This window comes from Populus trichocarpa, chromosome 9, assembly GCF_000002775.5.
Source record: "Populus trichocarpa isolate Nisqually-1 chromosome 9, P.trichocarpa_v4.1, whole genome shotgun sequence".
Classification (NCBI taxonomy): Eukaryota; Viridiplantae; Streptophyta; class Magnoliopsida; order Malpighiales; family Salicaceae; genus Populus; species Populus trichocarpa.
The window spans coordinates 6,120,628-6,143,240 of record NC_037293.2 but is presented as its reverse complement, the minus strand read 5'-3'; the positions used below and the strand labels follow the sequence as shown (position 1 = coordinate 6,143,240).

Below are 22,613 nucleotides of genomic sequence, written 5' to 3'. Positions count from 1 at the left end.
GCAACCTTGTAAGAAAACTCCTCTTTTTTCTTCTTTGTGGAGAATGATAAAGAAATACTTTTACCCAGGATTTGATCCACGTGCTCTCTTAATTTATTTTTTACTAAGCATGTACTATTTATGTTATTTTATAAAGTTAATTATTAGTTAATACATCTTAATGATATTTTTTTTTATCAGAGTACCAATATGAATGCGCGACACTTATTTTATTGTAGAACCATAATAACTTGTTTTTTAAATTTTTTTTCATGTGAAATGAAAATTAAATAAATAAAAGAAAGTAAATTAACTAAGAAAAATAACTAAACCAGCCTAATTAATTAAAATAAATAAATTTGACAGGTTTATTTTCTATTTTTCTATTTCTTTAATTAGTCTAATATAAGGATGTGCCAAGTAGGCGTAAGAACCAATGACATTCAGATAAAAGGATTTCTGGAGAACAAAATGAACAGTAGCTAAGAGTAAATGACTGAAATTACACATAAACGCCACTGCCATGAAATGTGGAGAATTGAGAAGAGAGACAGAGACAAGTGTCTCAGATCTGTGACTCTATTAATGTGGTTTCTGCCAACTTTTTTTATTTCTCAGACTGCCCATGTGCACTTATCTCACTCACTTTTGTCCTCATCTCGTTATAAATATAAGCATTTCCTAACCCTTCTTCTCTCCCACATCAAAGACACTTCATCTCTCTCTGCCACTGCACAAAGCCTGGCTAGTTTGTGTTCGTTTGTTCTCTGAAAATGGCTGTTGGGTTTTCGCTTATGCTTGCATTGTTCTTGCTCTTCATTGGCTCTGCCTCAGCTGCTACTTACATGGAAGGTAATGCTAGCTAAGTACTAATTTCTATGTTTAATGTTTTGACCCCATTTAACTGGCTTAGACAAGGAAGATTTAGCATAATAGTGTCATAGTGTGTTCATTGAGTTGGGGTTTTTTGTGTTTTTGTTCTCTCTTTTGGCATATATACGTGCTTATAGTGCAAAATTTTTCTTGTTTGCTGGGCTTTTGGCAGTTAATGTCTCGTTTGATTTTTTAGTCTACAAGGTTGAATCTTTATGCTTCATACTTATAAAACCCTCTTTCAGGGCTTCGCTGTAAGATTTAGTGATGGATTTTCTCTTCTCCTTTTCACCTTTACTTGCTATTTACAGTTTCACATCCATTTTCAAAGATTTCCCAAAAGAGAAAGTTAGGTTACTCTTAGATTTAGAGTGGCCATCAAAGAAAGAGGGATGCAGATTTGGTTCTCTACTTTCTTTAGCACATTTCTTTGCTGACTATTAATTTCACTTTCTCATTTTGACTTGGTCTGCTCTCTGTCTCCAGGCTTTCTCAAAAATGGCAACTTTGAAGAGAAACCAAAACCTGGTGCCATCAGAAAAACAGTCCTTAAAGGAAAAAATGCACTCCCCAGCTGGGAAATCAATGGCTTCGTAGAATACATCTCTGCTGGGCCACAACCCGGTGGCATGTACTTTAATGTGGCTCATGGTGTCCATGCGGTAAGGCTAGGCAATGAGGCCTCAATTTCTCAAACAATAACGATAAAAGCAGGCTCTCTTTATGCCCTAACTTTTGGTGCTTCAAGAACTTGTGCTCAAGACGAGGTGTTGAGAGTCTCAGTTGGTCCTGTGTTTGGGGACCTGCCTTTGCAGACTCTGTATAGTAGTAATGGTGGAGACACTTATGCTTGGGGATTTAGACTCAATGCCACTGTTGTTCAAGTGACATTTCACAATACCGGGGTCCAAGAGGACCCTGCGTGTGGACCACTCATTGATGCAGTTGCTATCAAGGAGCTCTTTCCACCAATGCCCACGAGAGGTAATGATAACTAACTCTATTATTGTGATGTTCTGTCTTTGGTATGGAGAATTTGTGGGGCTTGTTTTAGCTGTATTTTTGTGATTTCTTGTCTGATTTTGTTTTGCCAGATTATTTTCTGTTTTACTTGTTTTTGTGGGATTGTATGTCGAGGCTGTTGCATATGTAGAGACTATTTTTCATTGGCTTGGATCTTCAACTTTCAAAGCCTTTACATTTGATGCTCTAGCCTCAGACATTGTTTGTAGATCTATCCAAGATTGCGCTTTAGTTAGTTGCTTGGTTTATCTGGTTGGCTTTAGCCCACAATTTTTGGTTTCTATTGCATATATGATATTGAAGATGGTAATTTGATTTTAGATACCATCACTTTGTCAATCTTGTCAAACAAAGGATACACTTGACTCGAGATGCAGTCTTGTTTATCCATCTGAAGTTCTAAACTCCTGCCTATTCTCTTTGAATGGTTGCGATAGAAGTGATATATGTATCTGTGATGGTGATAGTTAAGTTGCTGCCGTGGTTAAATAATTTTGAAGTTAAATGTTTGCTCTAAAACATGTAAAATTTTCAAATTTGATTTCTATTTTCTTTCACAAGAGTTTGATGATAGCTTCTCTGATCTGTTGATGGTTGTAAATGATGTCTTGTAGATAACCTTGTAAGGAATCATGGCTTTGAGGAGGGTCCTCATCGGTTAGTAAACACCTCCAATGGCATCCTCCTTCCTCCAAGACAAGAAGATCTCACATCTCCACTCCCTGGCTGGATTATTGAATCACTTAAAGCTGTGAAGTTCATTGACAAAAGGCACTTCAATGTTCCCTTTGGACTTGCTGCTGTTGAGCTTGTTGCAGGAAGAGAAAGTGCAATTGCCCAAATCCTCAGAACAACTCCCAACAAAGTCTACAGTCTCGCATTCACAATCGGAGACGCGAGGAATGGTTGCCATGGATCCATGATGGTTGAGGCATTCGCTGCTGGTGATACATTTAAGGTTCCATTCGAATCCAAAGGAAAGGGTGAATCCAAGAGCGCAAGTTTCAAGTTCAAAGCCATTTCAGCTAGGACAAGAATTACATTTTACAGTTCATACTACCATACTAGGATTGATGACTACGGATCCCTTTGTGGTCCTATACTTGATGAAGTTAGGGTATCCCCTATTGCTTAGGTGCTAGTTCTACCTTGGTGCTTCCATCATTAGAAAACTACATGTTCCTGGTTTTTATATATAGGGATCCTGCAACAGTTATCATCCGTCGAGGCACATGCTGCTCTACTTTTGTATCTATCTAGGCCATGTGGTCTTTGTTGTTGTATGATGTCGCCTTCACGTGGTGTCAGAAGAAAGAGCCTTATGGATAAGATGATAGTAGAAACTATGTAATTTACTATTTCTAGGATGTTGTGTAATGGCAACAGCTTTATTTACTCAAGTGCGTATGATCGAAAATTCAAAATTTCAAACCAAAGTTGAAAAAAGACCTGGCAACCTGGGCTATAACCAGTTGACCGGTCCATCTATATGGTTGATAACATCAATTCAAAATCCCCGTATGTTTTTTTATACATATATATATAAAAAGAGAGTAAAGATGTTCTAATTCCACCCGAATGCCAAAAGCTGATAAAAGAAACCTGGTGTCTAGAGTTCCAAAATAAAAATAATCATCATGGTTAATTACATCTACGTGTTCGATGAATCAAAAGCAATAAACTTCACGACGGACCAATGTGATTGAAGGAAAATTTGGTTTATTGGCTCGTCGTCACATGTGAAATCCAGCAGCATCTCTGAATTCGTTTGTTACATTTAGCTTTCATCCTTAACCCTGTTATCCATAACAAATCTTTAACCCAAAAAAAAGGAAAACTCGAGGAAAATGTGTTTTATTACATCATCCCAACAGCATCGGAAGTAATTTTCATGTAAGAACATTATTATTTATCATATCACTAACGTCAAAATATATTTCTGTTACAGAAGAATATTGTACATAAGAATACAACTGATTTGGTGTTGTTGCCCCCTATCCAAAAAATTTTAGGGCATCGTTGCCATGATAAGCTTCAATAGGAAAATTACAGAAGGAACTCTGCTTCGTATGATGATTATGCCGATGTGGCCAAGGCCCACTTATGAAATGCAAGACACAACTGTCTTCACTGACTTGCATCCGAAGTGCCCACAAGACACTTCTCTAGCAAGAATTCAGCATTCACCCAGGCATGGTAATTGTCTGAAATAAAGTGTTAAGGATTGCAATCTGGGCAGAGAAGCTCAATAGTCTTAAGGGGAAAAAAAGCCTGTGTCATGCGTCTTGAAGGACAGCTTCTTAATTAAGATGAACTGATAGACTTCCCCATGGATCGAGCTTGACCATGGTTAGTAAGTTCGATGGTGAGCAGAATATAACTCGTTTTTGGGGCATCGAGTATAAATATAGCTTCAAAGAAAAAATAAAACCACAAAAATCTTAACAATTTCAAATTGGGTTGAAATGAATTCACTTTCAAGCTTGCTCATTTTTGCACAGCATGAAAAAAAGTTGATGTTTCACATGGGATGATTATCCGGTCCAAGCTGATCTTCAGCTACAACCTCTAAAATTCACCAAGAAAAAGAAAATCCAGAAAAGGATACTGAATAAAGATGTACAGTCTTTTCCTAAATTTGCTGAACTATACCAGTTCAGCAAATTGGCATCAATAAAAACATATTCAATCATGAATAAATGTTTGCAAGGCTAGTGTGGAATCTTCTTAAGATCACACTTGCTTGCATCATAAAGAGAATCTCACGGTGTGAGCATGCTTCTCAATCGATGTTTACACAATGAGCGATGACAACATGATGAATCTTAACCAATCCTTCGAGGAAAACTCAATACGTCAAGGCTTTAAAGATGGAAAATAAAGATGATGTAAGACAACATAGTAAAATGGCAACTATTTGCCAAATACTGGTAAGAATGCTACAATAAACATTAAGGATACAGAAAAAACAAAAGTAAAGAAACATGACAGCAAATTTGCAATTCTATACCTGCAAGATCATGGTGTTTTTGAGTAAGTTTAAGCCAATCCATTTGGCTATAACCTTTCTCAAACGGAACCTGATGTGCATCATGGGAATTATAATCCATCTTGTAAGGCTAAAACTAATGTGCAAGAGGATTCAGATGGTCCAATGACAAGAGCGAGAGCGAAACAACTACAAAGGGCCTTGACGAGTCAAATTGGAATGATTGAAGCTGCGTCAGAGTTAAAAATTAGCAATCAGTTTGAAATTGGTTCAAGGATGTTTATTTGCCTACAATTGGAACTTGGAGATGAGAAAAGCCCTTAATTGTTCTTTTGATGCTGGGCTACTCGAATTTGGGTTGATATGCAAATAAGTGAAGGAATTGATGCTGTTTATGGTCAGAACAGCAAATGAATTTGAACCCGAATTTGAAGTCATCCATTGCATGTGAAAACAAGACTAATCAAGGTGGATTTCAAGTTCAGAACGTGTTCTTTCTAGATTGTCAAACCATGATTGTATTGGACTTTTGTGTAAGAAGATATGGTTGTTTTAAATTTGGTTTGTTTGTGTTAGAAAGGTCAAAAAACGTGTGCTAGTTAATTTGTCTAGGTTAGTTTGTCAAAGTCTGTTTTTTGGGGTTGACTTCTGCCATGTTGAATTATTCCTAACTTTGGAGGGATGTTCCAATTATAAATATAGTATCAGAATATGTAATAAAGAACTTTTGGCCAAGATTTGAAACTTAATTCACAGAATTAAGAGTTGTTCTTCCAAATTGATTTTGTGAAGAACCCTACCTGACTTATCACTCTTCAATCACAAAGAGTGTGGCGTCGAAATCCTAGATTGATCTTTGTGGCGTCCAGATCGACTTATCAAAGTATCATTCTAGTCTATCCTCCATCTTATTTACCTTGAAATCACTACAATCCAGCCTAAACACCAAAAGAAAGACAACACAACCAGACCCATCCTTCATCTATTTTCGTCAGATTCATTGTTGCCGATTTTCGAATCATTCACGGCACATCATCTGGTATCAGAGCCTAGTTGCGATCTAAGGCAGGAGCCAAAAACAGAAGAAAGGCTTGCTGGAATTGAGGTTGATAAACTTAATTATGGCTGGAGATTTGTTGGTTGTGCAACGGGTTCTGAATGCACAAATTGTCGTTAGTGATGAGCAACGCGAGAGAACATCTTTCATACTCGATGTCAGATTCGAGATAAGGTGTGTGGGATGATCATTGACAATGGAAGTTGCACTAATGTTGCGTCAACTACCTTGGTGGAGAAATTGGGTTTAACTACCCTTCCACATCCCAGGCCGTACAATTTGCGATGGCTGAATGAGAATGGGGAGATTCGGGTGACAAAGCAAGTTCGTGTACCTTTTTCCATTAAAACCTATCATGACGAGGTTTTGTGTGACGTTACGCCGATGTCAGCTAGCCATTTGTTGCTGGGTCGTCCATGGCAGTTTGATAAGGATGTGACTTACAATGGACGAAAGAACACTTATTCTTTTATGCTGAATGGAAAGAAGGTGAACTTGTTACCATTGAGTTCTCAACAGGTTAGAGAGGATCAGATACGAAGCCAACAAAAGGAGGTGAAATCACGTAAGGGGCTGTTGTTAGCCAAAAAAGGAGACATCAAACAAGCATTAGCTTCAGCAGGGGTTGTTTTCATGATCTGGGCAAAGCAATTACTACAAGTAGAAGGATTGGACTTACCAATACAGATTAAAGAATTGCTTGAAGAATTTAAAGATGTGTTTCCAGATGAATTACCTAAAGGGTTACCACCTATTCGTGGAATTGAGCATCAAATTGATTTGGTGCCGGGAGCTTCACTTCCTAACAGACCAACATACAGATGTAATCCAGAGGAAGCAAAAGAGATTCAAAGGCAGGTTGGTGAGCTCTTAGAGAAGGGCTATGTTCGAGAATCACTTAGTCCATGTTCCGTACCTACTTTGCTTGTACCGAAGAAAGATGGTACCATGAGGATGTGTATGGACAGCCGCGCTATCAACAAAATAACAGTTAAGTATCGATTTCCTATACCCAGACTTGATGATTTGCTTGATGAGTTGCATGGAGCTGCATTGTTTTCTAAAGTCGATTTGATGAGTGGTTATCACCAAATTAGAATGAAAGAAGGAGATGAATGGAAAACAACATTTAAAACTAAACAGGGGTTATATGAATGGATGGTAATGCCGTTTGGGTTATCTAATGCGCCTAGTACATTTATGAGGCTTATGAATCATGTTTTGAGGAAGTATATTGGGCTGTTTGTTGTAGTATATTTTGATGATATCCTGGTGTATAGCAAGACCTTTGATGATCATATGAAGCATCTTAGAGTTGTGTTTGAAACTTTGCGAGATTCTAAGTTGTATGGGAAACTCACAAAGTGTTACTTCTGTAAAGAAAGTGTTGTGTTTCTTGGGTATATTATCTCTAGCAGGGGAGTTAAGGTTGATGAGGAGAAAATTAAGGCAATTCGGGACTGGCCAAAACCTGCTAGTATCGCTGATGTGAGGAGTTTCCATGGTTTAGCTTCTTTCTACAGGCGATTTGTGAAAGACTTCAGCTCTATTGTTGCTCCTATGACAGAATGCTTGAAAAAAGGGAACGACTTTAGATGGAGTGAAGATGCGCAGAAAGCATTTGAGCTAATTAAGGAGAAGTTGTGTAATGCTCCAGTTTTAGCACTTCCAGACTTTGCTAAAACATTCGAAATAGAGTGCGATGCTTCCGGAGTTGGAATTGGGGCTGTCTTGCTGCAAGAAAAGAGACCGATTGCATTCTTCAGTGAAAAGTTAAATGGAGCACGTTTGAACTACTTTATTTACGACAAGGAGTTCTATGCTTTGATTCGGGCTCTAGAGGTATGGCAGCACTACTTGTTGCCTAAAGAATTTGTTATACATACTGATCATGAATCCTTGAAGTATCTTAAGGGGCAAAGCAAGCTAAATCGCAGACATGCTAAATGGGTGGAGTTATGGAGTCATTTCCTTATGTCATAAAGTACAAGAAAGGGCAAGTTAATGTGGTTGCTGATGCTCTTTCTAGGAGGTTTGCACTGATCTCTATGTTGAATGCAAAGCTGATGGGTTTTGAACAAGTGAAGGAACAGTATGCTAATGATTCCTACTTTGCTAATGTGGTTGTTGAATGTGCAAAGGGAGCTTGTGATGGGTTCTTTATGCATGAAGGTTACTTGTTCAAAATGGGCAGAATGTGTATTTCCTTCAGGATCGTTACGGGAGTTGCTTGTGCGAGAGGCTCATGGTGGTGGTCTTAGTGATCATTTTGGGGAGAAAGAAGACTTATGAGCTGCTGAAAGAACATTTCTTTTGGCCTAGCATGTTACGGGATGTGCACAAGGTGATTGAGAGATGTGCTATTGCAAGAAAGCTAAGGGTAAAGAGAATGCATATGGACTGTATATGCCATTGCCTATTCCAGAGCAACCATGGATGGATGTTAGCATGGACTTTGTACTTGGGTTACCAAGAACACAGCGTGGAAAGGATTCAATAATGGTCGTGGTTGATCGATTCTCCAAAATGTCTCATTTCATTCCTTGCAACAAAACTGATGATGCAGTACATGTTGCTGATTTGTTCTTTCAAGAGATTGTTCGTTTGCATGGAGTTCCTAAAAGCATTGTCTCTTATCGTGATACAAAGTTCCTTAAGCCACTTTTGGAAGACTCTTTGGAGGAAGCTTGGAACGAAGTTTACTTTTCAGTACAGCATGTCATCCACAAACTGATGGACAAACTGAGGTAGTAAACCGAACTTTATCTTCTTTGTTACGAGCTGTTATACATAGAATTTGAAGAGTTGGGATACTTGTTGCCTATTGTGGAGTTTGCATATAATCGTAGTGTGCATGGGGCTACAAAATTTTCACCATTTGAGGTTGTGTATGGCTTTAATCCTTGTGTTCCTATTGATCTTATTCATATTCCAATTGATGAGAGGACATCTATGGATGGAATTAGAAAGGCATAATTGATGAAGAAACTACATGAGCAGGTTCGATTACATATTGAGGAGAAAACGATAAAGTATGTTAAACAGGCTAACAAGGGGCGGAAAATGGTTAGGTTTGAACCTGGAGATCTTGTTTGGATTCATATTAGCAAGGGCAGATTCCCAAGCAAACATAAGTCCAAGTTGATGCCAAGAGCTGATGGTCCATTTCGGATTATAGAGAAGGTGAATGACAATGCGTATAAGGTAGATCTTCCTGGTAATTACAACGTATCAGCTACTTTTAATGTGAAAGACTTGACTCTATACTTGGATGACGATGACGATTCTGATTTGAGGACAAATCATTTTCAACCCGGGGCTGATGATGTGCATCATGGGAATTAAATCCATCTTGTAAGGCTAAAACTAATGTGCAAGAGGATTCAGATGGTCCAATGACAAGAGCGAGAGCGAAACAACTACAAAGGGCCTTGACGAGTCAAATTGGAATGATTGAAGCTGCGTCAGAGTTAAAAATTAGCAATCAGTTTGAAATTGGTTCAAGGATGTTTATTTGCCTACAATTGGAACTTGGAGATGAGAAAAGCCCTTAATTGTTCTTTTGATGCTGGGCTACTCGAATTTGGGTTGATATGCAAATAAGTGAAGGAATTGATGCTGTTTATGGTCAGAACAGCAAATGAATTTGAACCGAATTTGAAGTCATCCATTGCATGTGAAACAAGACTAATCAAGGTGGATTTCAAGTTCAGAACGTGTTCTTTCTAGATTGTCAAACCATGATTGTATTGGACTTTTGTGTAAGAAGATATGGTTGTTTTTAAATTTGGTTTGTTTGTGTTAGAAAGGTCAAAAAACGTGTGGCTAGTTAATTTGTCTAGGTTAGTTTGTCAAAGTCTGTTTTTTGGGCTTGACTTCTGCCATGTTGAATTATTCCTAACTTTGGAGGGATGTTCCAATTATAAATATAGTATCAGAATATGTAATAAAGAACTTTTGGCCAAGATTTGAAACTTAATTCACAGAATTAAGAGTTGTTCTTCCAAATTGATTTTGTGAAGAACCCTACCTGACTTATCACTCTTCAATCACAAAGAGTGTGGCGTCAAAATCCTAGATTGATCTTTGTGGCGTCCAGATCGACTTATCAAAGTATCATTCTAGTCTATCCTCCATCTTATTTACCTTGAAATCACTACAATCCAGCCTAAACACCAAAAGAAAGACAACACAACCAGACCCATCCTTCATCCATTTTCGTCAGATTCATTGTTGCCGATTTTCGAATCATTCACGGCACATCAGAAGCTTAGCCTGTGCTCGAGCCACTGGCTTGCTAGCAGAAACTTTTCTTCTTCGGATTTAGTAGTCGAAGTTCCAGCATTTCCAGATGGGATTTGTCTAGACTGTCCTCGATCTGGCACATCAAATAATATTGAACAACGAAGAACCAACAGTTTTCTCATTCTTGGAATCAGCATCATTAGGCAAATTATCTCTCCACACAATACCACCGCCGCCCTGATTACTATTAGTGCCATTTGAAAACCCATCTTTGATACTTGTACCTCCAATATCCAATGCAAGATTCTTCGCCTCTAGTCCATTTTTTATCAACAGGTAATCCCGCCTAAATTCTTCAACAAATATTTTAATCTCAGAAACACTCCAGTAATTAAAATTATTTCAAGAAAGTGAAATTAATTATTCGAATAAGTAATTAAATGAATGCAGTGTAAATACCTGGCAAAAAGTGAAATCATCGTAACTGTCCATTTCACGCTAAATTTAATTAAAAAGAAATTAGCTCCAGCAAGATTTCCTGGCAATTCGTGCAATAATTGTCAGCAACAATTATTTGATCGCTTATAGATATAAATAAGTAATAATTAACTGATTTAACTGAACTGGAAGCCTTTTTTAATTGTTTAGATATATCTGAATAGCAGCAAATGCATGAGGGGAAACAATGTCGAATATTTTATCAGGAACAAGATAGAATACTTGCAACAGAAAAGGATCCTGGTCAAGTTCTTGAAGTTGCTGGTGTAAAACTCTGCGTTTTTAATGTAGAGATGGCTGTTGAGAAGATCAATTGGCTCCTTTTTTCTGTGTTTTCTGCAGGGAAAAGGTTTTATTCGTTTTTTTCTTTTTTTTTTATTCTCAGTTTTGGTTTTGCGGTTCTGTTTTTCACTCAAGCGGCCGGTTAAACCCTGCCACGTAGTTTTTTAAATTGGTTTTTAGTAATTTCCTTTTTTCTCTTGCGTTTATTGAGGTTTCGCACGGACGAATTAAATGGTAGTGGTGTTGAAAAAAATCCTTTCCTCTCTAATATTTATATTATTTAAGCCGATTGAATTTATCAAAATATTATATTGATATTATAAATAATTATAAATTAAAAAAATTAAAAAAATAAATATCATAGATTAAATGAAAGGTCAAAATTCCAGACTCAATTTATATACTATATATATTTTTAATCTTTATGGATTGAATATTTATTTTTATTTATTTAAAAATATTTCTACCATAAAATTAGTATTAGTGATCTTCTCATTAAATCTACTTAACATTAAAAAAAAATATTGTTTTTTTTTTGTTGGAGTGGAGAAGGAGATACCTATAATTTAATATCGGTGCAATGTATAAAAATTAGATTTGATATTGAGATTTATAATATATAGAGTTTATGTTGTAAGTTCGCTTCTAAATATAAACCCATAACAATTAGTAATATAAATCTAACCTGTTAATACATGTAATATTTACAGAAAAAAATTAATCTAGCCTGACATATCTACTCTGTTTTGTTAAAAAAATTAAAAAAATTAGATTTATAATATATAAAATATTAAAAATTAAGTTAGATATAATTACTCAAACTTAACCAAAGTATATTTATTAACACGGTATTAAATTAAACGGTTAGAGGATTGACTAAATTTTAGTTTGTGCTGCATTTAAATTAAAACGTAGCTCATTTATTCAAAGTTGATACTGTTATCAAGGAACGACTTCTTTTTTTTGGTAGAAGTAATAAACACGAAATTAAAATAATTCACAAGTAGTCATCTAATTTTTTTGCAAGGTAGTTAAACTATTTTCTTTATATCAATTAGTAAATATTAACGATGACAGCATTGGTGCAGTCACAAGTTCTACTACAATTACAAGTTTTCGTTGTAAAATGACGAGTGTATTTAAAAATAGCTCGGTGGGAAGTAGATTTACTTCTAATTTTACGTTCTCCAGGTTTGTTTTCAAATATATATATATATATTAAAAAATATATTTCAAATATTTAATGTTCAAGCCAACTCCAAATAAAGGGTTACTGAAGTGGCTATATTTTTTCATTATTGTATTTTTAAATCGAGAGTGGGCTGAATTCTAAAACATACTAAATAATATATTTGTTTTTAACTTAAAAATATATATTTTAAATATTTTTAATTCATGAACATGAAATTTATGGTTATTTACAAAACACAATTATTAATAAATCTTCGTCGAATAAGAAAATATTGCAACACTCCATGCAGTGGGGGCACCGTTGCTGCATATTATGAGTTCACGACGACCTGGATTCGGACCGGTTAACCATGGAGCTGCTGGACCAAAACTTCAACAAGACGTGGTCCACTTATAAAACTACGAGCCGAAGCCCGGACAAAGCTTGCTTCGTTTCTGGGCCAGATCACAGATAAAAAAAGAATTTTAGAAGTGTGGTAGCAATTACTTTTTAAAATATTTTTTATTTTAAAATATATTAAAATATTTTTTTTTATTTTTTAAAAATTATTTTTAACATTAACATCTCAAAATGATATGAAAACATAAAAAATATATTAATTTAAAGCAAAAAAATAAAAAAATTCAAATTTTTAAAAAACGCTTCCAGAACGCAATGCCAAACACTGCCAAAGTACTGCTCCGCACTGGAGTTGCATGGCTCGCCATGAATTTATGATATATTTTTATTTTTTAAGTTGGAGTTTAATATTTTTAAAATTATTTTTTATTTAAAATATTTAAAATTAATATTTTTTATTTTAAAAATTTTATTTAATTTTTTTTTTAAAAAAACACGACCATGCTGTATAAATAATAAACAGCTCTTAAATGGTATTTAGAAATATAATAATGGTTATTTTTTAAAGTGTGTTTTACTTGAAAATATATAAAAATATTTTTTATTATTTTTTAAAAAATATTTTTAATATTAATATATCAAAAAGATAAAAAAAATTTACTGAATTCCCGTTTAAAATGCAATATCAATATCAACAGGGCCTTCCTCTGGTGTGGGAACCAGATTCCAGTCACTCACTGAACTGGCATCACTTCAGGGGGATGACTCCTCTGACACAGATCCTATGAACGTGCAATGGCACACGTGCCGATCACGTGAGCATTGACGTGGAGTCTTCTCGGCGTCAACGAAAAAGACAAATTTATCGCGCTGTCTTTCTTGGAATCTCTTTCAGCTTTTTGCTTCCTCACAGACTTGCGTTTTCTCACTCCTCACGGCTCTGACATGTTCCATCCAATAGCCGTTTTGTTTTGTTTTTTTTTTTTTGTATATATATAATTCCCGTAGACAAAACAATATTGTTTTATTAGAGGAAATTTTTTTTTGTTTTTTTTTTTGCCATAGTATAAAATCATTCCGCATTATTTGTGTGGTTACATCAATAATCAGTGAAAGTTTTTTAGATATATATTTAAGGATGTAAAAAAAATATCTATCTCGACATTCTAAATTTTATACGCTTAATGATAAAACCTCGAATATGTACTGGTTAAAAAAAATAATTAATAATGCTAAGTATGCTTATAATTCTTTACTGCATGGTGTGTGGCATATATTAATTAAGTTTAATGATGGTAAAATCACAGATATTCAATCTCTATTATAATTTTATTAAGAGAGTATTTGACAGTGTGGTTGTGGTTGCTTTTCAAATAACTTTTCGTGTCAAAATGCATGCTAATGATTTTTTTTTATTTTTTAAAAATTATTTTTGACATCAACACATTAAAACGATCTAAAACATACAAAATATATTAATTTTTAGCAACAAAAAAAATTTTGAATTTTTTTGCACCGCGTTCCCAAATATATTCTAAATACATGAATTATTTATAAGAATTCACATTTTGAAAACATTCATGTTTTCAAGATTGAAATACTATTTTTTAAAATAATTTTTTTAAAAAAATATATTAAAATAATTTTTTAAAATTTTTATATTAATATATTAAAATCATAAAAAAATATTAATTTAATACTTTTTTAAAAAAACAAGAAAGTAGAAACCATTCCAAACATCCATTCTCAATTGTTAGCAAGTTTTGGTCAAAACGGTTTGCATTCCCAAGAATAATTTGTCATGTATATCCTTTCTCAAATTTAAAAGGTATTTGAGACTGTATTTGACTATTTGTGATTATTTTTTAATTTTTTTTGAAAATTTATTAAAATATATTTTTTATTTTTTTAAAAATATTTTTAATATTAATACATTAAAATGATGTAAAAATATATAAATAAAATTTAAATAAAAAATTAATTTTTTGATGAAACAATGTAATTTCAAAAGTCACCTTCTCAACATCTTTTTCTTTTTTCTTTTTAATATCTCCTTTTTCTGTATAGGTATAAAAAAGGCCCCTTTAGCAAAACCAACTTTCCTATTTCATCTCCCAATCATAGCGGCCACAATCAACGTTCGATCTAACCTTTAGCTTTAGATTCACACTCCCCCTCTCTCACTCACACACATTTTGCATTTCCATCCGAAAACTAGGATCCAATCCGTTTCCACTGATTTATTATTTTGCTTTGTTTTGGATCTCTGTATTGTTGGATTCAAGAGAAATGTCGAAAGCTGGTGCATTGGATCTCGCTACTGGTCTTGGCGGAAAGATCGATAAAAGTGATGTTCTCTCTGCTGTCGAGAAGTATTCTTCTTCCTTCTCTATTCATGCTTGATTTGATCTTTCTCTTTCTTATTTATATTGTTTTGTTTTAAATTCTGCCTATTTAGCTTGATCATTACACCTTTCTCCTAGCCTGTACTGACCAAGATTTGATGACACCATTAACCACAGAGCTTCAGCCTGGTTTGATAAGAACAATGGTTGTGCATGTTCCCACTTTCTTGAATCTGACATGTAAATCATTTATTTTTCTGAGTTCAGAAATCATAACAAGTAGAAGGTGATTGTACCAATTTTATTCTATTCTTTTTTTTGTTTCGAAAACGAAAATGATTAGATTAGATATGCCTGCTTTAATTTGAGTTCGGGGAAATTACAAAGAAAACAGATAAAAGAGTAACATGGGTTGGCTAGCATGTGAACTTGGAACTGAATGTTGGCTTCCATATGATTTGTCTTTTTCCATGGCTGTACCACTACGTGTGTGTTTAGCAGTGGTGGATGTTTGGGATTAAGGTGGCTTTTGCTTTTTTCCCCAGCCATAGTGTTTGGTTATCAAATAAAAGTGTGGTTTAATTTGTGGAGCCTGCCATAAATGAGGTCTAACCTCGGTTATGGTAAAGCATTGCTTTCTTGAACCGCAATTCTGCTTTTATTATCTTCTTCCCGCTTTTCTTACCATTGAAAAATCGATGGACCATTTTAACCTTTGCAATTCAAACACTCCAGCGTGTACTTGGAGAAACAAAAGTTTGGTTTTACCTATAATAAACACTCCATCAGATTTACACAAATCATCCCCATAAGGTTTGGAGGGCTTTCATAGATGGATCTCCATGGGTCCTTGATGCCAGCACAAACAGCAAGAGACACATTTTTTATGTTTTGATAATCTCACGCTTTTTATTTAATTTGAAGTTATGAATTCACTACTCGTTCTTTAGTCATTTTACCTTTTAAAACAGTTTTAACAACAGTTTTAACCGAACACATATTTTTATGAGAACCCAAACCAAACAATCACCCTTTCAATCATGACTATATATCAGGTTTCCCTTGCGTCTCTAGTGTGTTACAGGCTGTTTAGAAATCAGGTTTTTGTTTGCTTGTAATGTTTTTTTAGGTTGAATAGTGAATTATATCTGTTGTACATGGAAATTGGATCACAAAAGAACCACACGAATATTCCTAGATTGTTCAGGGGATTGATGGAGCCTGCTTTCTAGGGAAATTCTCAGAAAGGACCTGAAGGATTTAGGAAAAATGAAAAATCCCAGGAGTCACTCTTTTGTGCAAAAGATAGAATTTTATTTTTGCATGCAAGTGATTTTTTATTAATTATTTTTCTTGAGCTACTATAGAAGGCATTGTTATTGATGGTAAAGTCAGGGTGTTTGGGATTATGGTGCAGGGAAAATAGCTTTTTGCTTGAAAATGCATCAAAATGAATTTTTTTCAGATTTGTTTTTTAATTTTTGACATCAACGCTTTAAAACCATCAGAAAACACTAAAAAAGAATCAATTTAATGCTTTTTCAAGCCTAAAGCACTTCTGGAAAGCACCTAAAAACAGAAGCAAAAGCTGCAGTCTAAAGTTTGAGTTTGGTGCTGGTGTAATCAATCGAAACTTCCTGGAAATTCTTATGCGGCATGTGTGAGCTTTTAGGTTTTCAAACCTTAAATTTTCTTGAATCTTATTGAAATTCTTTTATGAAAATCTTATATTGACAATCCAGGTATGAGAAGTATCATGTCTGTTATGGAGGTGATGAGGAAGAGAGAAAAGCCAACTACTCTGACATGGTAAGAGAAGGTCAAGTCAACTATCCTCTTAAGATTGAACTTCATGTATTTCCTGCAGATAAGCTGTTCCTTTCAGTTTCCTTCTCTTTATATTTAGCTTTGGAAAACTTTTAGCTTCTCCTTGTGTATTTATAGTCTCAGAGGGATGTATAATTGAACTTTTTTATTTTCCTTTTCAATACATTTTCATTGGTCTCTAAATTAAGTGCTAATTGATTTTGCATAATGCTCGAAACTTTTTATTGATATATTCCTTGTGTCATAAAAACATTAATATGATACTGCATGCAGTGTCCATTTCATAGCTCATAATATGTCTGAGAAGCTAAGTTTCTTGTTATCCCTTTTATGAGTTACTAAATATAAATTGGTTTACTTGAAACCAAACAGTTAAATTTTAAATAGAACCCTGATCCATGCAAAAACCTCTTGAAACAATATTTTGGAAACTTCCATGGAAGTTTTCCCTTGCAACTTCTATCAAGACAAGGATGAATAATGTTCTTTTATCATCAAGTTTATTAGCCATAAAGTTTAGATTATCCTAAATCAAATCAGTCAGCTAGATATGCAACATGTATCTTGGTGCTATTAATCTTCTGTAATGTTTCTATTTGAGTGTGAAGAATTGAAATATTTTGTTGAAATAAGAATAACCTGTTTATTTTCTTTTGGATGCGAACTTATTGCTGCTCCAAACAGTGATATTTAACCTATACCTATTAACTCATCACATTTAAACTACAGGTTAATAAATATTATGATCTTGTTACCAGCTTTTATGAGTTTGGCTGGGGGGAGTCTTTCCATTTTGCTCCTAGGTACCCTTTTTGTGTCTTCTACATTTTATATTAAGGTTTTGCACGCATATTTTAAGGCTGATCACAACTGCTATTTATAAGTCTGATTGCAAGTAAAATATTTCTTGTTTCAGATTCAAAGGGGAGTCTCTTCGCGAGAGCATCAAGCGACATGAACACTTTCTCGCTTTACAACTTGGCCTGAAACCTGGACAGAAGGTTTAGCCTCTTCTACAGAATATTGTCAAACCAAGTGGAGATCTACTTCATTTAATGACCTTGATGCATTAACTTGACCTCTTTTTGTTAAAATAGGTGTTGGATGTAGGATGTGGAATTGGCGGGCCTTTAAGAGAAATTGCTCGATTCAGGTGAGTGGCAAAAATTTCCTTTCCCTGATAATGCCAGTAAAAAAGAAGGGTTCAAATTTAAGTTATGCTAACTGCATACTGACTTTATTCGTAGGTTTGTCATGTGCATCATCTTGGATTTTGTTTTGTAGTTTTTGCTGAATCCCTATATGGTGTTAGGTTCTTAAATGCTGCCTTTTATGGTAGTAGTTTAAAAAATGCAAGGATGATAAATGGCTGCTATCACCATCTGGCTTCATATTTCACTTGATGTAAACTATCTTACCGGGAAGCAGAGCAACTAATAATTGTTCGACAGGCATCCTACTCTGCTTCTTGTTATGACATAATCGCGGTAGTGATTTGGTGGTCTTTTCAAATCTTAATGGGAAGCGGTAGAACCAATTGTTGGACTGGTATCCTACTTTGCCCTGTTGCTGTAAACAATGTTTGTAGTCCTTTGGTAGTATTTGCAACATGGATCGTGAAAATGCTGGGCCTCATCTGGAAGTAGCTCAAGTATTAATTGTTGGATGAAATCTTACTGTTCTTCATGTTGACAAATAAGTTCACTTTCTTTGCATTGAATTCCTGTCCATGAGAGTGCTTTAGGCTTATCATAATTATTATGGTGATGTGCTGCAGCTCAACATCAGTAACAGGGTTGAACAACAATGAGTATCAGATATCAAGGGGAAAGGTGCATGCCTATCCTTTTCATATATGTCAGTTAAAAGAGTTGTGTTCTTGCATTTGGTGGATTATCTGAAATTGATCGACTTTATTTGATTTCCATACTTTTCACTTTTAATTTGTTTGCCATGATGGTTTCAAAATGGCATTGAAGCTCACTGCCTATATTACTTTGCAGGAACTAAATCGCACTGCAGGAGTTGACAGGACCTGTGATTTTGTGAAGGTTGGTTCTGTTCTTGGTGTAAATTCAAGTTCTTGTTGAGTTCCTATCTATTAAGCACTTTTGTTTTGTTCCATCTTTATTCTTTTGCTAATTTGGTGTACCTGGTTTAAAATTTTAACATATATACATGCCATGCACGAGTTCTAGGATATGATTTTTATATTTGCAGTGACCTGTAATTTTAGTTGTTTCTTGATTATACAGGGTGATTTCATGAAAATGCCATTCCCTGATAACATTTATGATGCTGTATATGCAATTGAAGCTACCTGCCATGCACCAGATGCAGTATGTTCCTAGAAAAACTCTCTCAATTTATATTTCCTGGTATCTTTGTGTCACATATATATATGTAGACAAGTATTTATGTTCGTAAATAGGTATCTCTCTCTCTCTCTGACCTTTGTAACATTCTGTATTTTCTGAACAGTATGGATGCTACAGTGAGATTTACAGGGTATTGAAGCCAGGACAATGTTTTGCTGCATATGAGTGGTGCATGACTGATTCTTTCGATCCACATAACCAAGAACATCAAAAAATTAAGGTTAGATATTTTAGCTGTCTAAAAAGGCCTCCTGTTTTCTATTAGTGATTTCAATCTTCATGGCCGTGAATTTAACATATTTTAATCTGCGCAGGCAGAAATAGAGATTGGTGATGGCCTTCCAGACATCAGGTTGACTGGACAATGCATTGATGCTCTAACGAAAGCTGGTTTTGAGGTCAGTAAAGAATCTGTCTCCTTTTCATAGTTGATATCTGAAACATTTGATCGTGATAATGGTTGTCATTACTCTGTCTGTGAAGGTCATATGGTCAAAAGATCTTGCAGTGGGCTCACCTGTGCCATGGTACTTGCCTTTGGACACAAGTCACTTCTCACTGAGTAGCTTCCGTTTAACAGCTGTTGGGAGATTCTTTACAAAAAATATGGTAAATATCGGTCCAAGCTGTTTGGTTCCTGTACCATTATCACCCTATTATTTGGCACTCCAAAGCGAATGAACTTATATTTCTGATTATTGCAGCCCTCGTGGATGGTTAACTGGTAATTCACCTTGCAGGTCAAAGCCCTGGAATTTGTAGGACTTGCTCCCAAAGGAAGTCAAAGGGTTCAAGATTTTCTTGAGAAGGCTGCAGAGGGATTAGTTGAAGGTGGAAGGTGAGTCTTTCTGTTATCATGTTAGCCTCCTTTGTGGACCCTTATGTTCAGCCCATACAGTGCTTGTGTATTTTTACCTAATTGACCACCTTACGAGACCATTTTGAGCCTCAAGCAGACACCTTTTTTTTCCCCTCACCCTTGTATGTTGGTCTGGGGCAGCTTATAACAAGCATCTCCTGGCCAACAAATGGCTGGGATGCTTCCACCTTGAATTTTTCTTTTTCCTGACAAAACGTTAGGAATAATTCCTCTTACTAGCTCTATGGTCTTGGATTGCTTATGGGTTACTTATGAGTAGCGTGTGAGCAAAAGAATTCACGGATTTTTAATATACCAGAAAATTTATCTTCAACAATTGTTGAAGTTTATGATCATGAGGTTTTCTAATACTTACGTTACCATAATAATGACGGAATTTTATTATTATGCCTTCCAGGAAGGAGATTTTCACCCCGCTGTTTTTCTTCGTGGCTCGGAAGCCACATTCAGGGAGCCAGTGATCTGGTGCAAACTCTGCTGCTTTAGTTATTTAAATCTTCCTGGGCACCGTGATGGGTAGTGTGTTTCTTAGACTGACTTTTGACAATGCTAGGCCACTACTGTCTTGTGATTATCTCAAAACTCTCCAGTTTTCTGAGTTGATTTGTGTTGTACCTCTTGATATTTGCTCGATAAATTTCATCGGCTTTCTGTCCTCAACCAATCCAACGGGCAAAACTTTACACTAATGTGACATTTTTATTTTTCTGCCACCAACCTTCTGAATTCTGAATTCTGATGGCATCATGCTGCTGGTCCCCGAGTCATGTGCTGCCGTGGGGCTGTTACGTTTTTTTGTTTTTTTCCTCCTGTTCTCTCACTCCACGACATTGAATTTTGGTTCTAGTCAGCCGGTTGATGATATTTTTGGATTGTCAGATACCAGTTTGTCTGATGGGCTGTCATTTTAGTTGAAGAGATTATGCAAATATTGTGATGGCGATGAAAGATGAAGTATGCTCTAATAAATTCATGGTGAGCATGACACATCTTAGGGAGCTATTATCATCTTTGAATGGTACCAGGACATTGTTCGCTATCCGATGCGGATCTGTCTTTTTTTAAATAAATAAATAAATAAAGATTTGTTTTAGGTAATATTATTAAATCCAATAAAGTAATTTAATCTTAAAATCGACTAACTCCGCTCCTTATATGACTCGAGTTTTAAATTAAATCATGTGAAAATTAATTTAAAGTAAATTATTTAATTTAATAGGTCCACAGATAATTTAGATAATCAATAAAAATATGGTATAATTTTAAATAAAAAAACTTAAAACGATAATTTTTTTATATTGAGATGATGTCAGATTGAATAGACTTTGGTCACCTGGCAACTTTGGTCATAGACTTTAATGATGTAATAACTTTGTTATTTTTGTAAATTATTTTTATTTAATTTTATTATAGCATTATATGCTTTTAAAATCGAGCATCAACCCTAAAAAAATAGTTATTTGAGATTGTGGTAACCTTATAAAAAGTAGAAAAAAATAAACCATGAGTTCTAATATTGAATAAAAGTGAAACTAAAAAAAAATCAGGTTTCATGGGTAAACCCACTAAACCCGTAAATTGAGTAATCCGAGTCAACACGTTAAACTTGTAAACTGGGTAATGGACTCCATTGGGATTAGTAACTTTGTTTTTTTTTTTTTTTCCCTTCTAAACTATTGTTTATTTAACTATATGATAACAAAAATAGACAATCGTAAAATCGAGCGTCAAACTAATACTGAGAATTTTTTTAAGACTATAATAACCTTATAGAAAATAAAACAAAACAAATTATAAAATTCAATTCTCAATCAGCCTATATCAAGGGATGAAAATTAAAAAAAATATATATAAAAAAAAAGAGAAAAAAAAAAGTTAAATTCACCATACATCATGGATTTTCTAAACTTTAATAACATTTTTTTTCTGAAACTATTTTATCAAATATATAATAAAAATAAAAATAGACAATCACATGATTGAATTTAATTAGAAAAAAATAAAAAGTACTCCACTAAACTCGCCAATAGAAATAACCAGAGTTATCTTGCCAAACTTGCAAACCAGGTTATTGACCCTACAAAGTTTAATAACCTTTTTTTAAAATTATTTTTTATTTAACTAATTTTTTTTAAAAATAAATTATACCACGATGTTGAGATATTTTTTTATACTGCAATAACTATATAAAGACAAATTAAAATAAATTATTTACTCTAAATTCTTATAAAGACATCATATAAGAACTAAATTAAAAAAAATCAATAACAAAAGAAAAGGGAGTAAAATAAACCAACACTAGTAATCCACCGTATTAATAGGTGTGGAAACAGTATTTTCTCCCCCCATCTTTTAACTTTATTTATAATAATTATAATTATAATATATTGTTAGTGACCACTGAATTATTTTATGTCGCATGCCATATGCAACGGTGTGTTAATTTTATGCGGAATTTGCCAATCGGCATTGCAGTCATCCAGCGACCGCAATTTTGGATTCCCCAGCAAGTTGCCGAAGACGGCATCTTATTATAATTAATTAATTCGACGATTAAAGGCTTAAGAAGAAGATCGTAGGAATATTGTGCTTGATTTAATTAACATAGGAAGTGTCTCTACGCAAAGCCATCTTCGGATATAGCACTTTTTTTTTTTTTTTGCCAGCAATAAGAAGGTTTGTTGATAAATCAGTAATATAAAATGG

At 34.5% G+C, this 22,613-nt stretch overlaps 2 protein-coding genes across 2 annotated transcripts; both read left to right on the top strand.

Annotated features, from left to right (window-relative positions):
• Positions 1-557: 557 nt before the first annotated feature.
• Positions 558-3,275, top strand: LOC7482294 (protein DUF642 L-GALACTONO-1,4-LACTONE-RESPONSIVE GENE 2). The gene is made up of 3 exons (XM_002313278.4): positions 558-831; positions 1,339-1,836; positions 2,490-3,275. Exons 1-3 carry the CDS (start codon positions 753-755, stop codon positions 3,008-3,010), a joined length of 1,098 nt encoding a protein of 365 aa, XP_002313314.1. The 5' UTR covers positions 558-752; the 3' UTR covers positions 3,011-3,275.
• An 11,288-nt stretch (positions 3,276-14,563) lies between these two features.
• On the top strand, positions 14,564-20,596 carry LOC7467341 (cycloartenol-C-24-methyltransferase). The gene is made up of 13 exons (XM_002313279.4): positions 14,564-14,849; positions 16,565-16,631; positions 17,379-17,452; positions 17,566-17,650; positions 17,747-17,802; positions 18,427-18,481; positions 18,653-18,700; positions 18,905-18,988; positions 19,131-19,247; positions 19,342-19,425; positions 19,511-19,636; positions 19,768-19,865; positions 20,305-20,596. The coding sequence occupies exons 1-13, from the start codon at positions 14,767-14,769 to the stop codon at positions 20,366-20,368; spliced, it is 1,041 nt and encodes a 346-aa protein (XP_002313315.1). The 5' UTR covers positions 14,564-14,766; the 3' UTR covers positions 20,369-20,596.
• The last annotated feature ends 2,017 nt before the right edge of the window (positions 20,597-22,613 follow it).